The sequence below is a fragment of the Protopterus annectens genome, chromosome 1.part0 (assembly GCF_019279795.1).
Source record: "Protopterus annectens isolate FY-2018-M chromosome 1.part0, PAN1.0, whole genome shotgun sequence".
Classification (NCBI taxonomy): domain Eukaryota; kingdom Metazoa; phylum Chordata; order Ceratodontiformes; family Protopteridae; genus Protopterus; species Protopterus annectens.
This window is the reverse complement of record NC_056725.1, coordinates 1,888,628,391-1,888,648,642: the sequence shown is the minus strand read 5'-3', so window position 1 is coordinate 1,888,648,642 and position 20,252 is coordinate 1,888,628,391. Positions and strand designations below refer to the sequence as shown.

General features: G+C 38.6%; 2 protein-coding genes across 4 annotated transcripts in view; one reads left to right on the top strand and one right to left on the bottom strand.

Annotated features, from left to right (window-relative positions):
* CAPSL (calcyphosine like) overlaps positions 1 to 20,252 on the bottom strand; it is a 607,395-nt gene that overhangs the window by 110,434 nt on the left and 476,709 nt on the right. The window contains exon 5 of one of the 3 annotated variants that reach the window (XM_044069984.1): positions 16,968 to 17,022. The exons of the other annotated variants lie outside the window; for them this stretch is intronic. Coding sequence (XP_043925919.1) covers positions 17,011 to 17,022 — 12 coding nt within the window. The 3' untranslated portion in view covers positions 16,968 to 17,010. Of the gene's footprint in view, positions 1 to 16,967; positions 17,023 to 20,252 lie in introns of those variants that run through there. 3 annotated transcript variants of the gene reach the window in all.
* The window catches only part of IL7R (interleukin 7 receptor), a 776,271-nt gene that overhangs the window by 579,302 nt on the left and 176,717 nt on the right, over positions 1 to 20,252 (top strand). The gene's annotated exons all lie outside the window — the stretch shown is intronic.

Sequence of the window (20,252 nt, the reverse complement as noted above, 5' to 3'; positions counted from 1 at the left end):
TTAGCTCCTCTGATAGGCAACATCACTCTACTCAGTCTCATGCAGATTTTAGAGGGCCACTCTCTAGTTAGCCTTCAATGTTTTGTTGACAACTCCTTCATCAAAATAGAACCAGCAGCAAAGCACACTCCCACTCTAGAAATCTAAAGCTATACTATTAGATCAATAACAGATGGTTCAATAGGTACCTACCCCAATGTATTCCCCATTTCTGGAACATGCCATCCTTACATATCAAGCACAGAACTTCCATAGTAACCTGTAAAAAACAGTCTGAATGACTGGATGGATGACTGCAAATTTTTATCTGGGTTATGTGGGGAAAAATATGCTTAATGCAGGACATTATTAGTCTTCCACTAGTACTGGGCAATATGGCACTGCTTCTCAATGGTATCTTTGGCAGTAAGCTTAGTAAGAACTTATAAACTTCTAAACACTGTATTTACAAATGAGATCTGGAGAGCATGAGAAGCAAAATATATAATACAGAGAGGGAAAGAGCTTTATGAGAGAGTCCTAAAAGTGTGGAGCAACAGGTGCTTGTAAATGCCAGTCTTATGGTTGAATAGGGCAGATCTAAAGTTCTTCTGTGAGGTATAACAGCAAATAAAAAGTGCCTTTATGAAAAGCTCTTTTACTTCACTGCCTATGTAAACTCAAAAGGAGACAGGATACTGTTTCTCCAGCATAAATTTAAAATTCTATGGAAGAGAGATATGTCATTTTGGAGGTCTAAAGTATAAAACTCATTTAAGGAAAGTCCTTACAGATGAATGTAGTTCAGCCTTACAAAAGTAAATATTGCTGGTACACAAAGCTTAATGAATAGATATCCTTTGATTGCTACAATGTGTAGGAAACAGGTCTACTTCAGGAAGGCCCTACATTTATACAGTTTTGTTAATGATACGTGGAGCCAGTCTGCACTCCTTAGGCCATGTTATCTTCCTACTCAAAGTACTTACCTACTGATCTTGTAAACCAGAAACATAGATTACTAAAAGATGCAGGCTAAGTTATAATGTTGTCTCTCAAATTCTGATTGCCTTCTTGCACTGTCAGAAGAATCAGGTTCCTTCTTGATTATTTATGCACCGCACACTGTAGAATTTTAAAAGAGTATCAGAATTTACCTTTCTTCTCTAGATCAATAATAATATAACTTGCTGGTTAACCAAATAACGTTGTGCCTCAGAAGCACTATCTAATTCACCAGTACTTTCATTAAAAGATTCAGTTATGTGCCACGCAAGCCTTCCCATGACAAACATAGAAGATCACATCTATGCTATCAAAAGCCCATTTCAGTGTAATTATTTTAGTCACTGTAGTCTTCTATTCTGTTAATATCAGTGCTTATAGAAAGAGACTACAAGTCTTCCTGAATTTTCTCCAAAACATAAATTTTATACAACTCCATTCAGGCTAAAATAATTAGTGCCTTAACAGCTGGCATGGGACCAGCTATAACCTTCATAGGGAATTCAGGGCTGCTCGTGATCCACCCTAGAGTAGATTACAATACTAAAACCTAACCCTGGACAGGATATCCACTGTGTAATGCTTAGTAGAGATGTACACATTGGCCTAGATTGCTGTCTTTAGCATATCATGCAAATGAAAGTATGGATAGGAAATGAGAACATCTTGTTCATGCCATTCCCCTACAGACCTTGCTATATTTTCTCTTGTTTTACTTAAAGCAGCATCTTCCCACTGTTTCATTTTCATTTTTATCTGGCCTACCTGGAGGTCATGCTACTCTGGAGTTTCCACAGCTCAGCCCATGATGAGATAGAAGCCACTGCCCCTTCGTTTACTTGTCAGCACAGTATCAATGGTTCAACAGGAAGCACCTTTGTACTTGGTGATAGAAGATCAGAAGGTTGTGGGTTTTATTCCAGGCCCAGGAGATAGACTTCATTTTTTGTTACTAACATTATGGTGCAACATTAGGGAATGCGACATTACTGACTGTGCCATCTATCAGATGAAAGTTTAAACTGAGTCACAATCTACCTCAGGTAGATGTAAAAGATCCCACAGGACTTATCAAAAAGGTTGTGGGGGGACTTTATTTAAGCAATCAAAATAACATCATATAAAACATAAAAACACAATCATCTACTTAAAATAAAAACAAGTTTTCAACATTCATTCTCCCCTTGTTCTATATTTGTAAAAATATATAATATAAAACACAAACTTCATAAAACCTATGTTCTTTATTCTTCCCATCCTTTCATTCATAAAAATGGCTCTGCCTTTTTTCTTATTTCATACTCATCCCATGTTATTATACAAAACTTCATTGCATTAGGCAAACAAATATGCCAAACATATGCAAACTTTTTATCCATTATATCCAATATATCTTTTTCATCTCATTTATAAAACCAAAGAAAATCGATTGCATGTTAATTTTTTTCTGTATTATATTCATTTCTCATTCCTGTCTAGATTTTTTTTTAGATTCTAAAGCAAAAGAATCTTGACTGTTTCTTCTTGTAGCAAGCATGGTGTAACCTTTTTAACTGCTTGTACTTTATGTCTGACTTTACTGGAAGTTTATTTAATTATCAGTCAGCACAAAAATATATCTAATATTGTCTTTTTACTTATAATAGCTACTTTAATATATTTTTCTATTCTCTCCCAAGGGTCAGTTCTGTAACATTATCCATAATGTTTTGATACTAACCTTTTCTATTTTTGTCACTTCTATTACATGACCTTCTCATTCTTTTACTTTATGTATATATTCAATAGCTTAGCATTCATTTTTTTCTCTTTCCCTGAGTGCTCATATTTTATGTCTCAATATTTTTAATACCCAAAATAAATGCAATGAAACCCACCAAAAATACTGGATTTATTAAATCTAACCCTCCCTATCTTTTCTATTGCAAACTATATCTCTTATTAAGGAATTAATCTAGAACCTCAAACTGTATGAAAACAGCTTTTAATAGAACTTTTTCAAGCTTTCCTAGAAATATAAAAACTCAACCTAAATAGTCTAGCTTTCTTAATATTACAAAATTTATTAAGTAAACTCTTGAAAATATCAGTCATATGATTTCCATTCAACAACTAAATCCTTTACAACTTGTATTAAATCATTCCATTATTTTAGTATTACTCTCCAAATGTATTATCTAACACTTCACTATAATACTCAGCAAAATATACACCATCTATTTTCTTTATTTCTCCAAATGCTTTACTTTTTTCTCTACTTAAATCTAATCCAACCATCCTCGGAAGAAATATGCATCTTTCATGACAGCACTTACCCATACATTGTTTTTAATTATTATAACATTACTGTCTGGTTAACCCATCATTAAAACAATTTTATTAAGTCCATGTCAATCAAAGTTGCCTCACAATTAATTTTTGTAGTTATTTATATTAGCAAACTAAAAATGTTTAAAACTAATTGGGCATCAATAACATACCTTATTTTTAACTTCATTCTCACTCACTCTCTCTCTCATTACCCAACGATTTACAAATATTTTTGTGATTGCATTTTAATAGATAATTCTAAAAAGATAAATACCTTTATCTGGAATATCATACTGTTTTAAAATATTCCATGACTGATTATGACATATACTATCCTCTGCCATTTAAATGTCACATGGAATCAGTTTACCTTCAATATGGTTTTGTGCAGTTTTGTCTATTACTTCCTTAACTATAACTATCATATGTCAACTATTGCTTACCTTCAACCCATATACTATATCATCAACTACATCGTTATGGCATTATTAAATCTTATTTGAGAAATAACCATGACTATTTTATAATCCACATTGCATGGTAATATGGGTCTCCACTTACTTAATAATTTCTTATCACTCTTCTTCCAAATAAGTCTGATAACACTTCTATACATTTTTATTGACTGTATGCCCTTCTTCACCCACCCATCACTTTAAGAAAGTATTTCAATTCTTCCTTGCTCATTTTTTTCTGTAAAATCTGTATTCAATACTATTTCCCTGGTACAGACTCAGTCCTTCTTATATTAATTTTTTGAACTTCCTCAATAGTATTTTTTTTGTTTAATACAGCCCTTGTTTCTTTGGAAAAGTTTTAAACCACTATCCTACTTTCAATCTAATCTGTTTCTATGCATACATACATAGCTACACAAAAAGATTCTACAGTTTTAATTATTTCTTGTTACTTATTAACTTTCATACCTTTCTCATTCTGTACCACATTAGCATACTTGGCTTTACTTTATATTTTTACTTAAAGGATTAACCTCCTCCTAGCTATAACAGCATATTTTTTACCTTGGTAATCTTATCTTTTATGAGTACTTCAATCAACACAGATATTATGTTTTTCTGTATCAGCGCCTTCTCATTATTACCTCTTATAATACCCTCTAATTTCTTCCATTCTTCCTCATAAATTTCTTTTTTACTCTTATGCCACAAACGTTTTATATTAAGGTACATAGTCTTACATCTTCTATCGGAATCAACCCAACACTGTTCTAACAAATTCTTATAAAAATCTTTCATTTGTAAATGTTCTGTAAATAACATGTGCCTTTTATCTTGTAAGGCCTGTACTTTTGAGCAGCCCCAAGTTAATCTCTTACATCCTTTGTCTTCATCAAGTCCAAAACCCAACCCATACTGCTACATGATCATCACCTTATGTTTCCGTCCTACACTAAGTTGAAATTGTGAAAAACATGCTTTACATACCTTAACTTTTTTCCCTTGCTTTCTTTTTCATCCTTTAATGCCACAACTAATGCCTCCCAAAAAAAATCATTATTTTATGCAAAATTCATTTTTTTTAATTCTTGAAAAAGCTGTATTCTTTATTTCCGGATATAACTGCATAAACCGCAATATACTTTATTACCTGTCTTTTAATGCAACAATGTAATATCACTAACCTTTCTGAGCAATTATAACTTTATATAGTGTACATTCAATATTATGATTCCAGAATATAAATCTTTACCCACAGAGCTTATGATCTTCCTTCCCCATACTTACTTTAACTGTTTTCTCTGCTTTATTTTAAATATGTAGCTAGTAAGTATATATGCCTTGTGGCATTGTACCACAGCAGTTATTCTGCTTTCATTCCTTATAATGTTTACATTAAGGAAAATGACATAAAAAAACATCTATTTTACATGTTTATATCAGTATGTCTTTCAAGTCCTTTCTTTTTCCTTATTCTCTCTCTCTAACTTCATTACCTATAGTAACATATTTCATTTTGCTTTGCTAATTTTATGCATCTTTTCAGTCTCCTTAGATTATTTTAACATATTTTTCCCTACAACCAGTCACTCTTTATTATTTTCTCCTTCCTCCCCATCCCCCTCTTCTTTGTGACCAGTTAACTCATTTCGAAAAGTTCATGCCGTATTGTCATCATCATTTTCATTCTTTTTAACACAGTCATACTACCAATGTTTGTTAGATATGCAATACCTACAATATGGCTTACAGTTTTCAGTTGTATGGCCTACTCTGTCTACACACATTACATCACCTCTGCAGCACAAAAAGAACACATTCTAGGTAGTCCCAAATACCTCACATTTCATTTGATACAATTAAGTATAATTATGCATGGAATGTGCATCACAATATTTTCCTTTCCTTGCAGTACTTCATTCAACATAAATATTAATTTCTGCTGTATCACTGCCTTATATTTCCTGTACCCCACTTCAAATTAACTTTCATCATATAACCTGTCCACAGAATGCACAGACTGACACACAGATAGAAAATAGTCTTTATTGTACTCTTGTTCTACATCATTAGACCTTAAACAGACTATTAGTCTTTTCTTTTAACAATGGAGTGACTGCCGAACACACATATTCATTCCAAGGGTATTTGGGCTTATTTGAGTCAACTGCATACATAAATTTGTCCAGTAATTCAAATGTATCAAAAGACACATGACAAAACTATTTTTTCTTAAATTAATTAAGGAGCAAATTTGTGATATATTAAATCATAATTTCTCAATTATTTTGTCCCAAACAACATACCTGTCAACAATCATGATTTTTTAAATAAATCTTTACTGCAGACACTGCTCTGTTCTGCTATCCATAGCAATGCCAATGCTGCACATGTTCTGTTTATAGGCAGCTCCTCTCCCACTTTCTATGACTGTGAGTATTTCTGATTTACCTTTTCCCTACACATCTTCCAAACTCCTGGTTCCCCTCCTTTACTTTAGTGCACCAATTCAACAACCTGTGGCCATGGAATAGCAACACTGCCCTTTGGCTCATCTTCACACATCAGTCAACATACAACAGAGTCTTCCAGCCCTCTTTCTGCAAGTATCATAACCACAGGCCCCACTTTCCTCTCCTTAGCAAATACAGCGACAACAGACAAGTTTGCAGACTCTTACTTATCAATAACTGTTGTCTCCAACATTTTTCCCATAGATTGTTCTTTGATCTGCTGCAATTTGTAGAACTCATCATGCTTCTCCTCCTCCATCTTAATCTTTCCTGTTATCATCCACTGGCTCATAAACAGGAAAAGAGTAGGGGAAGTTCTCCAGTGCTCTGTCCAAACTTCAGTATCAATACCACGTCTCCGCTGAAAAGTGGCCACTGAACCAATGGGTCTAATCCTGTCAACAAACAGTAAATAGACAAATAAATAACTAAAATAAAAAATATGGGTATCCTTTCCCCTAAGAAAGGCAGCTCATACCAGTATTCTTTCATGTCAGTTGCTATATTTACCTGATTTATTTTTCCTTGCATTTTTTGTTTATAAACTTAACATAAAGAACCTTTGGTTCAACACAAATATCATTAGGGCTCCATTCAAAGTTATTCTCTCTTTCTCTCTCCCCCTCTATATATATAAATATGTGTGTGTGTGTTTATGTGTGTGTGTGTGTGTGTGTATATATATAAATATATATATATATATATATATATATATATATATATATATATATATATATATGTGTGTGTGTGTGTGTGTGTGTGTGTGTATATATATATATATATATGTATATATATATATATATATATATATATATATATATATATGTGTGTGTGTATATATATATATATATATATACACACACACACACACACATATATATATATATATATATATATATATATATATATATATATATATATATATATATACACATATACATATACGGTTTCTAGAAATTTAAATTCGCGACTACCCACATATGCACTCCACACATACACCTTCCTCCCTACATTATAAACCAACACAACAAAACAAATACACACGTGGACCCTACACCCCCGCTACTTATATATACTAACTCCGAGGTCACACTAAAAACACAAACACACAAACACCACCACTACACATTCTACAATCCCCCTGCACAAACACACATCACATACATACAAATACCACCACTCTTAACACTTACACACTAACAATCTTACCTACCTACCCTAACCCACACCTCAAAACTCCAAACACACTCACACACATTAAAATCCCTACCTAAAACCCCTACTAAAACATCACTTACCTGAATCTCCGGCTACATCCACTTACCAGACCGCACATTACGAGCACAGGGAATCCCACATCACGTACGTGCCTCTACAACCGTAGATTCGGCATTTACACATTCAGCATTCTGCACTTTTGCGCAAGTGCGGTTCAGACACACAGTTCAATATTTCAGTAGTTTGAGATTCTGAAGTGTATATACATACATATACTTTAACACTTATACACCATGAATACATTATGAGGTACAGTGACTCCATTTGGATTAGGATTGGTTTGGAATTACATAAACACCCAAAGCAATAGAATGAACCACACATGAGCAGTGCTGCACACAGATGCCTAGGCATGTGCAAGATGCCATGTAGAATTCATTCTGAAGTCTGGGCAGTCACTAGCACAAAATGGAAATTCAACGATTCAAAGACAGTATTTAGTTGAGATATCATTTACTTATTCATTGTGTCCAGACACCCATACTTATATGGTATACGCTCAAGAAAAGGGAGTGACCCTCAACTCATTTAGAATTTTTACAGCTGCAAGGTATCAATCTGCAACAGAATCTCCACTTCTGATCTCAGTTTTAAGATGTATTGAATGGTTGGAGGGGAGTGTGTCAATACAAGACTAAGGCAATGGCTGTATTGAAGGATTGTTAGTACAAATGAGAAATGCACCCAGCAGCAAGGACTCAAAGCACATTTGAATACATTAAGGCCAGCTTTAAATAGCATTTTGTGTGGAACCATCTGCCTGTTGTATAGATTCTAAAAGTGCAAAATTCTTTTTAACAAAGACAGGAAACAGTCATGTCACCTTGTGGATTGAAATGAAACAGGTCTTGGAGTGTGGATGGCATTGTTTCAGTAATGTTTTGGATTTGACATTTGGTGTATAATCTGGACAGATAAATATTCCTGCCAGTCATACAAGCAGCATGGTATACGGACCCTGAGCAAGAACTTCAACAAAGGATAGGAGAATGGAATGCAAAACTGAAGGCATATGGGATGAAACTAAGCACAGATAAGACAGTGGTAATGACAGCAAATTGGGGAAATCAGAAGCAGCTGAGAATTGAGATAGAAGGGAAGATAGTGGAACAGGTAAATAGCTCATCCACACATGTTTCCTCCACCTGTGCAAATGATGATAACTGTGTGTTACACTTTCTACATTGTTACTTGGATTGTTACTTGGATTGCTTATGTCTCATGCACAGGAAAGCACAGCCTGGTGTTGAATTTGAAGGGGGTTGGGGGTTAGCATAATAGTTAAGGTGTTTACATTACAAACAAAAGGTGCAGGGTTTGATTCTCAGATGGGGTAACTGGCTAGGCTTAAAATGGCCTACAAGGATAATTAGCCTAGTAATGACCTAAACCTATGCATGCATCACCTTTGCTGTGGGCCAAAGTTATGTGCAAGCTGTTGTCTCTTTGCCAGTGTCAGTCTAGCATGTTTATCCTCTGCTGCTGGCTCCCCCACTGACTCCTAATCTTGCTCAGCCTCCACCACCTGATGTACTAGGGACTGCTTCTCCTGCAACTGCCCTCCATGCTGTAATTGCTTCCTAACAGTAATACTGAAAATAGTTTTGTACATATGCCAGGATCATACTACAGGGCACCACCAGATGAACGTAGACATCAAAAGCATGCCTTCAGCAGCCAAAATTTCCACATTGACCCTTGTTTGTGATAGGGTATAGTTGTACCCCTGATCTGCTTTACTCTGTAGATATCTGAGAGCAGCTATCAGCCATGGTTCCAAGACATACCGAGCATCACCTATAAGATGCATCTAGGGGAAGTCACCACTTGAATAACGGGTTCCTATTAGAAGACCGAAAACGCATTTCTTCAAATGTGTCTTGATCAAACTTAAAAGACTGAAACTGCAAAATATTGAAGCAGCTTTTAAGCAAATTCTTTCCCTGGGAAAGAATTTGCTTGGCTGCTTCGTTACTTTGCCATTTTCAGCACTGCACTGCGGTCTTGGAGTTGGTATATTTCAGTAGGGGGGGGTGAAGCCCCCCACTTAATGTAATGTTTAAAGTGTTTTGTTTTTTTTTTTATTTTTATTTATTTCATTTTTTGTTGGAGCAGCGAATTTTTTTCCCTTGGAAAAAAAATTGCTGTTCTGACAGTTCATCATTGTAAGCTTTCACTTACATAGGGTCGATTAATCACTGTTCGCTTTTTTAAGGATTTGGTGATCTAATATAGACCCTTGAAAAACATTTGTATAATTGTGTCATATGTGGATGTCATGTTAACTGCCTGTGTGGTCTGCAAACACATTTTAGATGATATCTTGGGCATTACAGGCTGCCTGGCTGTTAATGAAGTGATACCCTTTGCAGTTCACATACCTCCTTCACAGTTCTCCACATGGGGCTTTTATTTATATGCGAGTGCAGTCTATGGCCCCAAGTACTTCAGAAAAAACAGACTATGTCACCAAAGTCTCACATGGAGTTGCCTCTCTCTCCTCTCTGGTATGTGAGAACCACATATGATTTTCCACATACAGCAGTACCACATCAACAAATTGATGGAGAATTCTCAGTGAAGATGTCTAAGATACCCTCACTGTGTCCCCAGTTGGTCACTGAGAGGGAGGAGCAGTTGCTATGACTAGCTTTCCTACTAGTCTTTTAACTGGCATTTGTTTTACATTGATCTATATCTAAAGTTATATTTGGTTTTCAAGTCAATGCAAAAAATAATAACCCTGTTTTTTCTATCTTAATCCACAAATACTTTGGTATCCACTGAAATAGGTATACTGTGACACCCAAGTACCTGCAAATGAGGCCAGTATACATCTGTAATGTCTTGCATTATGTCCCCATCACGTCACAGTACCAGTCCACAATATCAGCACCATGGACATTATGAAATGTTATGTGTAGTCAATGACACGGCACCTCCAGGAGCAACAAAGAGAATCTCTGTGGCTCATAGAAATTATAAGAACTTCTAGCAGGTACACATTAACCAATGCTGCAGCAACCATTAACATATTTCCAAGGTTCACCATCATGAACACAGAAGCTAAGCTACTTTTATTAACACTGGTGTTATGGCTCTGCATGGACTTAATACATTCTGAATCATTCCATAGGTTCACAGGTTCATAGGTGTTTACTAGGCTAACGACCACAAGGGCCTTTTTAAGCCTAGCCATGCATCCCAAATCTTTGACAAGTTCTGATACCCTTGATAAGTGTAAGCATGGGCCTGGGAGATGAACCATTTACAGGTTACCTGTATCAGAGACATAGGTGCCAAACCAGGGAAGAAATTCCCGGTTTCCCATCCAATTGTCCAAGTTGAACTTGAATTGGATTAGGGAGGAACTCTGTTTCACATGGATGGGGAGCCTGTTCCATAGACAGGATAGTCTCTAGGATACATACCTATCTCTCCACCAGGTCCTATTTATATCACAGGCAAGGTTTAAGTCTTTAGAATGGTAAATTATGGTACTGTTTGCTTTGTGAATATGAAGGAGGTACATCGGAGTGGGGTCTGACAATGTCCTGTATGCCAGGCATAGATCTCCCCTCAAAAGCCTATAGGAGACAGAATACAGGGATAGGGCCTTGAAGCGGTCAGCATAGGACATATTACTTACACCCTGTATTCTTTTAGTGAAGAACCTCTGTAGATGTTCCAGTTGTTGGATATGCTTGGTTAGGTACATACTAAAGGGGGCATTGTACTCAATGATAGGTCTGATGAATGCCAAATACAGTGGAACAATGAATTCCTTCGACTTAGGTGCCATACCTTTGTTTATAAGTTGTGCAAGATAGAATGATTTCCTCACCACTGTAGACACATGATGATCAAAGGCTAGATTACTATGTATGTGTGTCTCTAAGTCCCTGACAACTGGGTCAACTCTAAGGGGTGTGTTCTCAATATGATAGTTACCAGGGATGGATGACTTCCCAAAAGATACTATGATGCATTTCTTGGCATTTAGTTTTAGTCCATGGCTCTGACACCAGTTGTTTGTCTGTGTTAGCCCTTCCTGGAGAACATCTGTGTCAGTGTGAGATTCAATGACAGCTCCAAATTTGCAATCATCTGCAAATGTAGTCAGCCAGAGACCACTGACATTGGCTTTGATTTCTGAGAAATAAATGCCAAAAAGGAGCGGTCTAAGGACTGATCCCTGAGGGACAACACTTGTGACTGGACTCTTTGTAGAGGTGGACTCCCCAACTCTAATTTCCAGGGTCCTGTCTGTGAGCCAGTTGGCTATCCACAGGGTGACATATGGGTTTGTACCTAACCTCTTGAGTTTGTCAACAATTCCTGAGTGGGGATATTGTGTCAAATGCCTTGGCCAGGTCAAGGTTGGCAGTGTGAACAATTTTGCCCTCATCCATTGATTTGGTGAACTTCTCAAAGAGGTCCACCAGGTTCCGTAAGCATGATCTGCCCTTGACGAAACCAAACTGGGTTGGGTCCAGTGTCTGGAGGTTTACTATATCTCTGTTGATCATTTCCATGATAATTCTTTCCATGGCTTTACATATAAGACTAGTGAGACTTATGGGTCTATAGTTTCCAGGGTCTGTAGATGGCCCACCTTTGTGCAGAGATATGACTGTTGCCTTTCTCCATTCATGAGGCATGAAGCCTATTTGGAGGCTACAGTTAAATAGTCATTCCAGAGGCCCTGATAGGTCATGTTTCATGCTAATAAGAAGGCATCCTGGGATATTGTCTGGGCCCATTGATGCAGTCAGTGCTGTTGGTCTTAGAGAGGGCATTAAGGACCTCTTCCCTAGTGATAATAGGGGGAGTTATATTTGATGATATTTCCTGAGGGAAGGTTGAGGGGGAAGAGAGAGGAGTAAAGCTGGAGCTGAATTTATCAATGAGGTTTGCTATATCTTCTGGCTCAGTACAGGTGGCTCCATTTGCAATGAGCACTGCCCAGAATTGTGTATTGCCTTTGAGGCTGCAGATGTAGCTAAAGAATTCTTTGTGGTTTTCCTTGGCCTGGGAGGCCAATTTACCTCAAATTTGGCTTTGGTAGACTTTATTTGTCCGCTGAGTTGTTTGCTTAGTTTAATGAGAGTGTTTTTTATCCTGCTGGGTGCTGCACCTCCTAATTTTGCCATGATTTTTTTCCTTCTGTTATATATCTGATTGATTTTGTGATTCCACCAGGATGGCTTGTTTTTTGAGTTAGTTCTGTACTTTTTCCTGGTAGGTACAGCTGCCTCTATGCAGCTATTAACATGCTTGTACAGGGTTTCTGTGAACAGTTCTGCATAGGCAGAAGTGTTCTCAGGGTTAATAGGGGCCTGACATTTTGCCAAGTTCTCTCTTAATAGCAGGAAGTTAGCCTTAGAATAGTTCCTGAATATTCCCGGTTTAGCTGGGGTCCAGGTTTTATTTTTACTCCAAAGGAGAGCATTTTGCAGTATGACCTTAGGCATTCCAGTAGCGGGTGTGCAGCACTAGCCCATATTAGTGAGGACCAGATCCAGTATGGCTGTACCCCTGGTTGGTGTACTGACTATCTGATCCAGGGAGTTTGTGTTTACAAAATCCAGGAGTCTCTGTGCATGTATGTTTGATGTTGTATAGGATTCCCAGTTAATAGTGGGGTAATTAAAGTCACCCATAAATATGGTATTGGGTTGGATGGTTAGTGTTTCTAACAAGTTTAAATACATGGTATGGGTTTCCTGGGTCATAGAGGGGGACCTATAGCTTGCAAGGAAGTGGTATTGGATTTTACCTATGGTGATTTGAACATGGAGCAGCTCAAGTGCATTGTCCTGTTTGACCAGCCTTGAAGTAAACATATTTTTGATGTAAATAGAGACACCTCCACCTTAAGTTCCTGCCTGTGAAGTAGCTGGTCTAAATGTCTGGAAGGCATTATAACCCTGCACTGTTAGTTTGCTGTCTGCAGCTTTAAACCACGTCTCAGAGACTACACAGACATCAGCATTCTCTAGGGTAAGGAGAGCTTCCAGGGAGTGGATTTTTTTGTTTAGGCTCCAAGCATTGAGCAGTAATAACTTTAGATTTTCTTGGTTTTGGTTTGCTATATTGGAAGCACTTTCTGTTTGGAATTGCCTATAAAAGGCACTATGGGGGAAGCCAGTGTTTTAGCTAATATTCAAAAGCCTAGAAGGGAGAGATGCAGACTATCCCTGGCAAAGCAATATGGTCTGTTGACAATCTCCTTCCATGCTGACAAATATTGCACTCCCTTAGAATAACACCATAAACAAAGCCAATTATTAAAGTCAATCATCTTTTGTTCATATTGTGGCATCATCCTTGGACAAGGTAAAATGCTGCTCAATGCTAGGCTCATACCAGCCTGAGACACATATTCCAAGACCTCCATGATGTCTCTCTTCATAAAGTCTATTGAGGTGCATCTCAGGTCATTTACTCCCACATGGACTATGACGGAGTCATACTGGAAATTGTGATCCAATGACCTAAGTGCAAGCGTAATGTGGTGGATGCTAGCTCCTGATAAGCAATTGACCGTAACTTTCTCCTTACTCAGCCTGGTGAGAGGGACATCAGTGTCTCACAATGGAGTCTCCAGTGACTAGAATGTTGGATTGTGTGGTGATTTGCTTTATGGGCTTAGAGGTAGAGGCTTCATGAGATGTAGCTCTATGTGTTGATGTGGGTGTTGTTTTGAAAGAGTGAGTTTGGGGCTGCTGAGGGTATTTCTTATGTGTACTTTGTCTAGGAGGTGATTTACGAAGGTTACATGTAAGTGCCTCAGTATATGTGGGTCTATATGCCTGCTTTGAATTGTGCGTGATGGGTGCAGCATGTGTATTACTGACAACCTTATTGACATTAGGAGTACTTTTATGTGAGAGCTTTGCCTCCAGTGATGTTGTATAAACACATCTCTCACATACTGTATCAGTTTGTTTGAGAATTAACTGGTTGTCAGTAAACATGAGGCAATTTCTACATTGCCTCAGGATGCCCATATGCACCAAGTTGGTAATGGAGATAGTAGGAAGGTTCATATCCATGGCAACAGAGCCTTTTTTATTGATTAGACTGTTGGAGTGAGAATATCAATCACTGTCAAGACTATTCGGTTTGCAACTATGTGGATAGTGCTTGTCACTGCAAACTAGTTGTCCTGTGTGCAACTAGATATTGGAGAAATTTCAATTGTAGTTTTACAGAAAAAATGTCACTCAAGGTGTCTGAGTCTGTACAGAGCACTACCAAACATTTGAGGGGAAACTAATATGTAGACCCTGAAAATTTAAGGGTCAAGTATTTAGGCAGATATTCTGAAGTTAGAAAGAAATCAACCAATACTTGCTGAAAACAAAGAATTAACTTGTCAAGAATTATGAAAAGAAGGGAGTCACATGAATAGCTATTGCCTGGCTACTACTAAAATGCTGGTCTCAACACAGCTTCACTCTGTTGGAATACAATACTCCTTTACTTCTTCTCTCACCAGAAGCAAAATGTTAGCACCAATCCCAAGAAGAGAAGCAGGCCACAGCCTATTTGGTGATCCACAGTCTTGTCCCAGATGATGTAAGGATCGGTAGGCTTGTAGCCTTTTTCTGGTAGATGCCTTAAATAGCAACCAGACCAATCAGGTATGTTAAGCACAGACACTCACTCTCCAACCAGAAAGAGTCAGGAATCAATGCACTCTGCTCCTACTCTCATCAGGATCAGAATATTAGCACAGATTCCAAGCTGTCACCTATAAAGTAGTTATTAGGTTGTCTGGTGATCAGCAGTCTCCAGGAAATAATGTAACTGCACTCCTTCTCTCACCAGGAGAAAACAGAAGCACTAATCCCAAAATGACTACTGAGAGGTAGAATGTTGACTCTCTAATAACTGGTGGTCTTGCAATAGATGCTTAAAGGTAAGATGAAAAAAGGGTTTATCCTAAACACTGCAATGTGGACTAATCAGTTAGATATGAAAGTGGGTAACTTAAGTTTTACTTGTCTAAAAAGTTAAGCTTTAGTGGAGAGCCACTGTTTTTAAAAGAGCAAAATATATTGAAAGGGGGTGGGCACTTTTGTACTCTGGTACTATGGAATGCAGTAGGATGGCCACTAAATTTAAATAGTTGAAGGGGAGTGATTTCATAAAATGATAATTTTGTGCTTACTCACACCAGCCAGTAAAAGCAGAGAGGAAATGAGATATATGGTCAAATTAACATAAGGGGCAGGCAACTAGAAAGACAGTGGAGTTTAAGAACACAACAATAACAGGGCAGGAAGGTGGGAACAATTTCTGTCTGACTCAGAGCTGTGGTCTCTTCACCCATCCTCAGTCCACCATCTTCATTTGCCTGATTAACATATATAGCACCACTTATTTTAATGATATTGCTCACTGCATCTGATGATATGGACATTAGCATACACAGCAGTTAACACTACTGAGCAGTATGCACTGCTTGCAGTATGTTTATCTCTAAATCACACATACACCCTCCCTATGTCCACTCATTGTGCAAAATCACTTAAGGCAATGTGGCTGTGTTTTCTGAATCTCAATGAACCACCTAATCTGAGATTTGTCAAAAAGTCAGAGTTGCTAAAGCATGTTCCCAGTCATGATGGAAACCTAAAAAGTATATGAATCTGTACATTAAACGTCCAGATAAGGCAAATGACATTGCATCACCTTGCACAGGTTGTAAGAGGCCTGAATTCATCCCATGATCTAGATCTACATATCTTTGTGTGCCTGGGTGTCTATGTAGATCTTATCAATGTCATTTTGAGGGCACATACAAAGTGAGATCTAGCAGTCCTGAACATGAAATCATTACAGACCATGCCCCAGGTATGGCAAATTATGTCTGAAACTATTGCAGTAACTCCAGCCAATGTCAGAGAATTCTCTTTGAGGACTAATATTAAGAAAAGAAAAGAAATGACTGACTAAATTTCACTATTTGTTCTTAGCAAATATTTGAAGGACATGGGGTTAAAATGATATTTCGCACCCTACTCAGAAACAAACTATAGATTAATGCATGACTTAGTGGTGTCTAACTCAATAGTAAACTCCAGTGCTGTAGAAGTTCACCTTGAGTTAGGTACAATAATAGGGATGACTTTCTATGAGTTGGAACTAGCTGTTCCTGTTATTCATGAGTTACTAGAATGTGTCATGCAAAGAATGAAATGAGCAAGAAAATCAGATTACTGCTAAATGGTTTACTCCTAATTTAGGAAAGCTGTCCCACTGATAACAAAAAAGGTTTGCTCAGGTGAAGTTAATGGTGATTACTTTGTGCTGTCTCAGGTAGTGAAAGAAATAGAATATCTGATGTAAATGTGCACAGTTGGTCTTGAAAATGTGACTTACAAAACAGAAGACAAAGTAAAACTTAATGATAACTTGCCTTTCCCAGATTTCCAGAGTCAGACTGAGCAAGCCATTCAGACATACAGCTGTGAGAAAGAAGAAGAAAAAGAAGCAATGTGTGAGATATTTAGTCAGTTTGTGGACGTGTTTGCAATGCTTACGACAGTGTGGTAACTGACCTTCACATTACTATGGTGCCAACTGATTTTAGTAAGGGCCCAATGCATATACATCAGTATAGGATCCACTGGCATCTTATGAACATATCCAGGAAATTTTAGACATCTCAATGGTGGGGGGAATTATAAGGCAGATAAACTTTGTACAACTCTTGTACCTGCTCTTTCTTAAACCTACAGGTAAATAAAAATTCACTATAGAGTAGAGAAAGCTAAACTATCAGGTGCCCTTATCTTACTGGCCCATGACATATCTAGAACAGAGCTTGTCTGTGGTTGAAGGAGCAAACAATTCACAACAATGAATGTCTTATATGGTTACTGGAACCTGAAGGAACATCCCCAAGATCAGCACAAACTGGCATTCACATTTAGTTGAAAACAGTTCACTTTGAATATGTGTCCTTTTGGGTACCTGAACTTCCTGCAGGTTTCAATATCTTCATGCGCATGGCCATTCCTGATGCAGAAAGCTGAGGGAATATGATTTATATAGATGATGTACTAATCAAAAGTATCACTTTTGTAAAGCATCTTGCTAAAGTGACATATGTGTTAAACTACCTCAAGAATCCTGGAGCCATGTTGTTTTTCACATGAAAAGAGACATAGAGGAGCTCTCTGAGCATGTAGCCCAGGCTGGTATGACCCTGACCTTGAGTAGCATCTTACCCTCACCAAGAATGATGCCACAGTATGAAGACAAGATGATCAATTTCAACAATTGGCTTAAGTATTGGTGTCATTCAAAGGGGATCCAATGCCTATCAGCTTGGGATGATATGCACGACAAGCCACGATGCTTTGCTAGGGACGGCTTGCACCTGTCACCCCTGGGCTTTTGGATATTGGCAAAGGCTCTTGCTACCCCCATAGTGCCTTTTTTAGGCAAGGCTCAAAAGACAAACCCACCTCCATAGGTATCACAAGGGATAAGAAACTAAGAGTAATGCTACTCAACGCTAGAAGTCTAAACCTCAAGATGCACGCACTCGAAACTCTCCTTAGCATGGAGAACATCAATATCTGTGCAGTAACAGAAACCTGGTTCAGGGGTCCCGAGAGCACCCCAGCACTACCAGGTTATACCTCATACCATGCTTTTCGGCCCCAAAACTTGAACCGAACCACAAATGGAGGGGGAGTATCGATATTCATCAAAGATACCCACACCTCCAGGTTGGTGGCAAAGCACGAAGCATCAGAGACTATCCATGTGCAACTAACAGTGGGTAAAACTGCCTTCCAGTTTATAGCCTGCTACAGACCACCCTCCCAAACCCAGGAACCCCACTCGGCCTTCCTGAGAACACTGGAAAATATGAAGGTCTCTCCGAACACCATTATATTGGGCGACTTCAACTACCCAAACATAGATTGGGAGCATTACTCTAGCTCCAACACCCTTGCCCAAAGGTTCCTAGAATTCATAAACTCAAATGCTATGGAACAACTTGTTACCACTCCCACAAGAGGGGAAAACATACTGGACCTGATCATCACCAACATGGGGACTCTGTGCTCCAGACCAGAAGTGTATCCCTCACTGGTAAGATCAGACCATAAACTGATCTCACTGGATATTCACATCCTGACCCCACCCCCTGCCCAGAAAACCACAGTGAAAAAATTCTCTAAAGCAAATTTCACACTCCTCAAAACCGAGGTGGAATCCTTCAAAGCCCCCGGGCCTGTGGAAAATACAGCCCAGACCGCAGAATCCTTTATAAATGCATTCTATGAACACCTTCAGGACTGCATGGATCATGCAATCCCAAATAAAACCAAGACCCAATCCTCCAAAGACAGACGACCTGTCTGGTGGACCCCAGCCATAAACAAACTATACAATAGAAGGAGGAAGCTACTACATGATAGAGCAAAATCCCAAAAAGGGAAGGCATCTCTGATCAGTATTAGCAAAAAACAAAGGGCACTCATAAAATCGTCAAAGGCCAGCTTCGAGAGAAAAATTGCACAGGACACTAAGGATAATCACAAGGCTTTCTTTAGTTATGTTAGGAACCTGGGTGGGAATTCCCAGATATGCTCAGAATTAGTCCAAAATGACAAAAAAAATACACTGATCCCACAGACATTGCCAACATCCTAGCTGACAGGTTCAGCGCAAACTTCTCCCCCCCCCACCAAAAGGGCAAATATCTATCCCAGCAGAGTGCTGCCCCCCTGACATCTCAGATGGTCAGGTGGGGGCCGCCCTCTCCAAAGCAAAAACACAGCATCAATGAGAACAGACAGTGTACCAGGCTGCCCCTACATGAACTCCAAGAAGAGCTAAACCCAAACATAAAACTACTGTTCAATCTCAGCCTTACTACAGGATATGTACCCAACGAGTGGCGTACAGCAACAGTGGTCCCTCTCCACAAAGGTAGTGCCTCAACGGACCCTGGAAACTATCACCCCATAAGCCTGACTAGCTTGGTCTGCAAAGCTATGGAAAGGATCATCATGGACCTCATAAATAAAGATATTGGGGACCAACAGACACTGGATCCTACCCAGTTTGGCTTTGTTAAGGGCAGATCCTGCCTCTTAAACCTGGTTGACTTCTTTGAAACAGTCACCAAGGCCATTGACGAATGGATGGTGGTCCACACAGCCTATCTGGACCTCGCAAAAGCTTTCGATACAATACCCCACTCGGGCATTATAGATAAGCTCACCAGCTTAAATATAAACCCCTATGTCACTAGATGGGTTGCAAACTGGCTCAAGGACAGAACCCACATGGTTAGAATTGCTGAAGCCATGTCAGACTCCAAACCAGTTACAAGTGGCGTCCCACAAGGCTCAGTCCTGGGACCTCTCTTGTTTGGTATATATTTCTCGGAGGTACAGGCCAACACGGAAGGACTGTGGCTGACCAAGTTCGCAGATGACTGCAAACTGGGCGCCATAATCGACTCTCCAGCCGACACAAGCATCCTCCAAAAGGGCCTCAGAAACAGACAACTGGTGCCAGAGCCATGGCCTCAAGCTAAACACCAAAAGTGTATAGTCATCCCTTTGGCAAAACAAAGTGCCCACAAATTACCACATAGGTGGTAATCCATTAAGTACAGAAGAAGTAATTAGGGACCTGGGGACCCAAGTTGATAGCAATCTCTCATTTG